Source organism: Ixodes scapularis, unplaced genomic scaffold (genome assembly GCF_016920785.2).
Source record: "Ixodes scapularis isolate PalLabHiFi unplaced genomic scaffold, ASM1692078v2 PGA_scaffold4__175_contigs__length_147842914, whole genome shotgun sequence".
Lineage (NCBI taxonomy): Eukaryota > Metazoa > Arthropoda > Arachnida > Ixodida > Ixodidae > Ixodes > Ixodes scapularis.
The window spans coordinates 147,570,500-147,577,010 of record NW_024609879.1 but is presented as its reverse complement, the minus strand read 5'-3'; the positions used below and the strand labels follow the sequence as shown (position 1 = coordinate 147,577,010).

At 51.8% G+C, this 6,511-nt stretch overlaps 1 protein-coding gene across 1 annotated transcript; it reads right to left on the bottom strand.

The window, feature by feature from the left end:
- Positions 1-616: 616 nt before the first annotated feature.
- Positions 617-3,923, bottom strand: LOC121047598 (uncharacterized protein K02A2.6-like). The gene is made up of 2 exons (XM_040502972.2): positions 3,797-3,923; positions 617-3,742 (listed from the first exon to the last, which is right to left on the bottom strand). Exons 1-2 carry the CDS (start codon positions 3,884-3,886, stop codon positions 911-913), a joined length of 2,922 nt encoding a protein of 973 aa, XP_040358906.1. The 5' UTR covers positions 3,887-3,923; the 3' UTR covers positions 617-910.
- Positions 3,924-6,511: the final 2,588 nt, after the last annotated feature.

Genomic DNA, 6,511 nt, shown 5'->3' with positions numbered 1-6,511 from the left:
CCCTCTTGAGACGTGAACCAGACGGGAGTATATCTGGAACTGGCTCGTGGTACGGTGTCAGCTGGTCCGCGTTAGCCAGGTGTCGGTCTCGCCCAGTAACTGGGTCCTTAAGCACAAAGTCGTTAGCACCCAGGCACTGGACCACACGGAAGGGCCCCGTGCGGCGTGGAGCAAGCTTCGCAGTAATGCCTTTGGCCGCATCGCTCAATGTGTGGGCATCAAGGAGGACAAGGTCACCTTGACGTATTGTTGCAGGCTTCCGGTGCCGGTCGTAATAAGTTTTCTGGGCCTGCCTTGCTTTCTCTTGGTGATCCCGAGCGAAATCGAGTGCGTCGTGCAGGCGCCGAGTGACTTCCGCCGCAAAATCATGACATTCTGAAGCTGGTGGCTCGCTGTCATCCTTGAGTCCCGCCACTTCCCACGGGGTGCGAAGCTCTCGGCCGCAGCAAAGGAAGGCTGGGGTAAATCCGGTGACGACGCTTTCTGCCGTGCGCATCGCAAAAGCGATTCAGGAATGTGCTGGTCCCAGTCTCTGTGGGTAGAACAATATGCTCTAAGGCTCTCCTTCACCGTGCCATTGTGCCTCTCTACCATTTGTCCTGATGGCCTGTGAAGTGACTACTTTACGAGTGACGGTGGCTGAGTCAAGGTGCGGTTAACTGTGTTTATTATAGCGAAAGAAAGGCGTCAAGTCAAAACCAGCACAGAGCATCTTCTTCGTGCCGAAGAGCGTCGGTGATCCGCTGCTGCTTATGTTTCAGCCAGGAGAGAGACGGGAGAGGGAAACTCCGCCGGGGCCCCGCTTGCGAAATCGGGGGTGTCGGGTTGCTCTCCGTCGGTCGGGGAACATGGCTCGTACCGATGGCTCGTACGGTCCGCGTACGTAGCACTCCTCCACCCTTGGTTTACACTAGGCGGCTTGAAAGCGCGAAGGTTTCCGTCTCGGACGAGTTGACCTTCTTGGCGCTGGCATGTTTGGCGCCTCGGGAATGCCGACGTCGTCCATCCATGTGTCGTCCTCAGAAGTTGGTGTTTCCATTTCCGGAATCTTCAGCCTGATCTGGTCGGCGTGTCGAACAACATCGCCGTCTGGTGTAGTAACGATTGCCATGCGCGCTCCCTTCGTCTCCTTTACGACTCCCGGAATCCAACGGGAACCCGATCCGTAGTTGCGGATAAACACGGTTCTTCCTGGTTGAAGTCGTTTGTCAGCGGTGATCTGAGGTTGTTGTTCTTCCTTTTTCTCCAGCCGCGCGGGGTTAATGAGGTCCAATCTCGAACGTATCTGACGTCCTACCAAGAGTTCTGCCGGAGATTTTCCTGACGTGCTGTTGGGTGTTCGCCGGTATGAAAGCGACCAGCGGTCCAGCTTTGTCTGTAAGTCTTTGCCGGAAATCTTTTTCAGCGCCGACTTCACCGTTCGCACAGCCCGTTCGGCGAGTCCATTCGACTGTGGGTGATATGGTGCTGTTCGAACGTGACGCACGCCGTTCTGGGATGTAAAATCTTTAAAGGGCTGTCCGGTGAAGGGAGTGCCATTGTCCGAAACGATACAGTATGGTACTCCAAAACGAGCAAATAGTCCTCGCATTACTTCTACGGTCTTTTCTGAAGTAGCACTCTTCACCGGAACAGCCTCAATCCACTTAGAGTAGCTGTCTACTACAATTAGCAGCATTTGTCCGTCGACTGGCCCCGCATAGTCGATATGGATTCTTGACCAGGGTATGGTCGCTGCTGGCCACGACAGTGGCTCCCTTGAGGGCGGCATAGGTTGCGCTTGCTGGCACTGATGACAGTCGCGGGCCATGTTCTCGATGTCGCGATCCATGTTTGGCCACCAACAGAGCGATCTGGCCAGGGACTTCATCGCAGCCATGCCAGAGTGGGCGTCGTGTAGCTCCAGCAGCACCGCTCGCCTTGCCTTTCGTGGAATTACTACTCTTCTCCCCCACACCACAAGTCCTTCCTCCACCGACATCTCCGCTCTACGGGTCCAGAAGGGTTCGAGAGTGGGATCTTGTGGCTGATTTGGCCATCCTTCCAGGATAGTCGTTCGAAGTTTACTCAACTCCGGGTCCGCAGCTGTCAAATCCGCGAGTTGTTTCACCGAAAGTGGTCCTGTTTCCAGTTGCTTTACGAAGGCCACTTGCTCTGGGCTTGTCGGTGATTGACTTCCATCATTCAGTGGAAGCCGGCTTAGCATGTCGGCGTTACCGTTGCACTTCCCAGCCCTGTGGCGTATGTTGTACATGTATCCACCAAGTGTCAGAGCCCACCTCTGGATCCTGCTAGCCGCTGTTGCTGGGATAGCTTTGTCTTCCCTGAAGAGTCCAACAAGGGGTTTGTGGTCTGTCACCAGTGTGAATTGTCTCCCCAGGAGATAATCTCTGAATTTGGTGACACCAAAGATCAAGGCAAGAGCTTCTTTTTCGAGATGCGAGTAGTTCTTTTCAGCGGGCGATAAGGTCCTGGAGCGGAACGCAATCGGCCTCGCGACGCCATCGATCAGGTGAGAAAGCACCGCTGCCACTCCATACGGCGATGCATCGCACTCCAGCAGTACTTCTTTCGATGGGTCGAAATGAGCCAAAAATCCGCAGTTCTGAATTGCGTTCTTTGCTTCCTGAAACGCTGTTTCTTGGGCCGTGTCCCACTGCCACTTCGCATTCAGTTTGAGTAGGTCGTACAAGGGGTTGAGCATGGTTGACATGCGGGGAATGAAGCTCCTATAATACGTGAAGAATCCAAGGAACGACCTTAGCTCTTGCACATTTCTTGGTGTTGGCGCTTCTTTGATAGCCTTTAGCTTCTGTTCTTCAGGATGTAGCCCATCACGGTCAATTCGGTGTCCAAGGTAGGTTACCTCTTGCCTCCGGAATTCGCACTTGTCTTCTCGAAGACGAACACCGCTGCTGTGCAGTTTTTGGAGTACTTTCTCCAAGTTTCGCCCGAATTCTTCCTCGCGTTCTGCCACCAGAATGTCATCGAGGAACACCTGCGTCCCCGGAAGGTCGCGTAGGAGTGCTTCCATCCTGCGCTGAAATATCGCCGGGGCCGAGGCGATTCCATAGGGCAGTCTGTTGTAGCAGTAGAGTCCACGATGCGTGTTTATCACTGCCACCTTCTTTGACGACTCGTCGAGGGGAACCTGTTGGTACGCATCCTTCAGGTCCAATTTCGAGAAGCATTCTCCGCCATTCAGTGATGCGAACAAGTCCTCGATTCTTGGGAGAGGGTACTGTTCAATGTCACAGGCAGGGTTTAGTGTGACCTTAAAGTCCCCACAGATTCTCACGGAACCGTCTTTTTTCATCACCGGCACGATGGGAGTCGCCCATTCAGAATGTGTCACCGGCGACAGGATTCCTTCTTGGCAAAGACGGTCGAGCGCAGCTGAAACCTTGTCTCGCAGCGCATAGGGAAGAGATCTTGCCTTGAAGAATCTCGGTCTTGCGTCTTGGCGAAGGTGCAGGTGCACTGGTGGTCCCTCCATTTGGCCTATTCCAGGCTTGAACAACTCGCCAAACTTCGTCTTGAGTTCGGAGACCCGGTCTTCCGCCTCGGCGAAGTTGATCTTCTGGAGTAGATGTAGCGCTCCAATTACGTCGCGGCCGCACAGACTCGGTCCATTGCAGTCCAAGACGTAGACTGACGCCTTTGCACACTGTCCTTCGTGTTCCACTGTCATGTGGAGAACTCCTTTAACTGGTAGGGATCCCAGGTAGCACGATAGCTTCGTCTGGCAAGAGGACATTTTAGGCCATGACTGATGGTGTTGTTGGTAAACACTCACCGAAATGACTGATACTGGGGAACCGGTGTCGACCTCCATGTTCACAGGAATTCCGTTCCAATTCAGCGGAATGGTCCATGGCTTGTGCATCGGCAGCTCACTGACGCTGTTGATCGCGCGAAGATCCAATTCCTCTGCGGGGTCCGATTGCGCTGCAGCGATGACGTTGGCCTGACCATGGCGTGCCGAACCACTTGCCTGAGAGCGCGACTTGCACACCCTTGCAAGATGTCCCGTTTTTCCGCATTTAAAGCAGGCAGTTGACATAAAAGGACACTTTTTTGGGTCGTGGTCGTTGTTGCCACATCGTCCGCACTTCTTGTGCTGATGCCCTTGAGACTGGGGTGCTTTGTTTCGCGGAAAGCGTCCCACATGCTTATTCTTCACAGCTCGTTCGTTCACCTTGTTGACTTGGGGATGGTCCGAGCCTTCTCCTCTCAAGTCCGAAGCATTCTTGCTAGCGGTCTCCACCGCCAGTGCTATGCGCGTTGCTTTTTCCAAGGTCAGCGCTGACTCTGCCAGCAGTCTCTTCTGCACTCCTACATCGCGCACACCACAGACCAGTCGATCCCGGATCATGACGTCGAGGGTGTCGCCGAAGTTGCAGAACTCGGTGAGTTTCCGGAGAGCTGCCAGAAATTCCGAAATAGTTTCCTCCTCTTGCTGGGAGCGGCTATTGAACTTATACCGTTCCATTATTTCGGATGGTCTCGGTGAGAAGTGTTGGTTGAGGGTCCCCAGGAGCTCCTCGAAGGTCTTTGTGCTTGGCTTTATGGGAGTCAATAAACTTCGAAGTAACCCGTAGGTCTTCGGTCCTACGCAAGACAGAAAGATCCCGGTCTTCTGCTTGTCGTCGATAATCCGATTACCGACGAAGAACTGCTCCAAGCGTTCTGCGTAGTTCGCCCATGGCTCCACTTCCGCGTCGTACGCTGGGGCGGTGCCGATAGTCGCCATCTTTCTTTCACTTTAGAGTTCTTTCCGAGAAGAAATCACAAACCGTCGGGACTTGCCTTGTCAGATGTTGGGCATCTGGATGAGGGCTTCGATATCCCATCCTCGTCGCCATTGAAGTGACTACTTTATGAGTGACGGTGGCTGAGTCAAGGTGCGGTTAACTGTGTTTATTATAGCGAAAGAAAGGCGTCAAGTCAAAACCAGCACAGAGCATCTTCTTCGTGCCGAAGAGCGTCGGTGATCCGCTGCTGCTTATGTTTCAGCCAGGAGAGAGACGGGAGAGGGAAACTCCGCCGGGGCCCCGCTTGCGAAATCGGGGGTGTCGGGTTGCTCTCCGTCGGTCGGGGAACATGGCTCGTACCGATGGCTCGTACGGTCCGCGTACGTAGCAGCCTGTATGGCACAGTGTGGCGGTCGGCGATCCCCCAGTGGCTTAGGAGACCTCGCCACAGTTTACTGACGAATGGCTTGCCGCTGTCACTGGAGATGGAAACAGGTGTGCCGTGTCGGCAGAAAACTTGCACCATGCACTCTATAATGGTTTTGCTGGTTGCTGTTCGTAAAGGAAAAAGTTCGATAAACTTTGTGAATTTGTCGATTATCACGAAAAGGTGTTTGTTGCGTCTAGGTGTGGCGGGCGAGGTCCTACAATGTCCACACTTAGCTCCTCCATCGGTGCAGTGGCCCACTGGTTGCTCATAAGCCCTTGTGGCTTCTGGCGGCGGGCTTTAGTACGTTGGCACACGTGACAGCAACGAACGTGCCTGGCGACGTCAGCTCTCATTCCCAACCAGACAAAGTGGGAAGAGACGCGAGGAAACTCGGGGGCGTGGATGATTAGATTTTCATCGCGTTCCGCCACTGCTAGCTTTGCACCTGTTGCGCGAATGGTAACTTTGGTGCTGCCCCGAGTTTCCCACCAGCTTCAAGCGGTTCTAAAATTGACTTATATAGTGGTTTTCGACTATGCTCAGCATGTTCCCAATTGAAACCGTATGCTTATTTTACTAATTAAAAAATTAATTAAGGAAGTTTAGTTAATTATCCGGCTTATCGCAAAAATTAGCCGCCTATATCATGTCCCCCTGGTCGCATAACTCACCTGCCCAAAACTGTATTAGTGCATAATTTCCGGATTTGTCGTAATAAATCTGTTAGAATTTCGTAAAACGGAACACCCGGTATATATATATATATGTATATATAATTCATTACATAGGAGAAACTAAAACAAGCATGAGAAAGCGCATGAATCTACATGCAAGTCACATACATAAACACGTTGCCAGACCTGTTTCTCGTCATTTTAACTCCAAAGGACAGAACGGACTTTTTGTCTTTAATTTTATTATACTCCATGGTGGCTTTCCAACGAGAAATTAAGGCATCCGAATTTATTTCTAAATTTAACACTTTAGAACCGATGGGCTTTAAGAGTCCGAAAGGGTCATTGGCCGTCTTTTTTCGTGGACATTTAATTGGGATCTTCTAATAGGTTCCGCACTGCTGCTTTTCTTTCGCTTGATCGTTTAATGTGACGCGAGCAAACGCTTTGCATTGGGCTTCTCAATGGCTTCACATGATGCCAGGTATATTTGGCTTATGTCCAACCACATGTCCCAAAAACTGGTTTTGTGATAATAATGGCGCTAATAATATTAAACTTAATTATTTTAATACTATTTACTGCTTTTTTATCGGGATATATTAGACTTTTAAGGAAGAAATTAGTTCAGTAGATACCCACTAACCGGTAAG

Bases quoted from the DNA above. Each gene is read 5' to 3' on its own strand.
- LOC121047598 (XM_040502972.2), bottom strand. From the start codon at position 3,886: ATGCACAAGCCATGGACCATTCCGCTGAATTGGAACGGAATTCCTGTG. The intron at 3,743-3,796 runs GTGAGTGTTTAC...TCCTCTTGCCAG, and splicing joins CCCCAGTATCAGTCATTTCG to ACGAAGCTATCGTGCTACCT.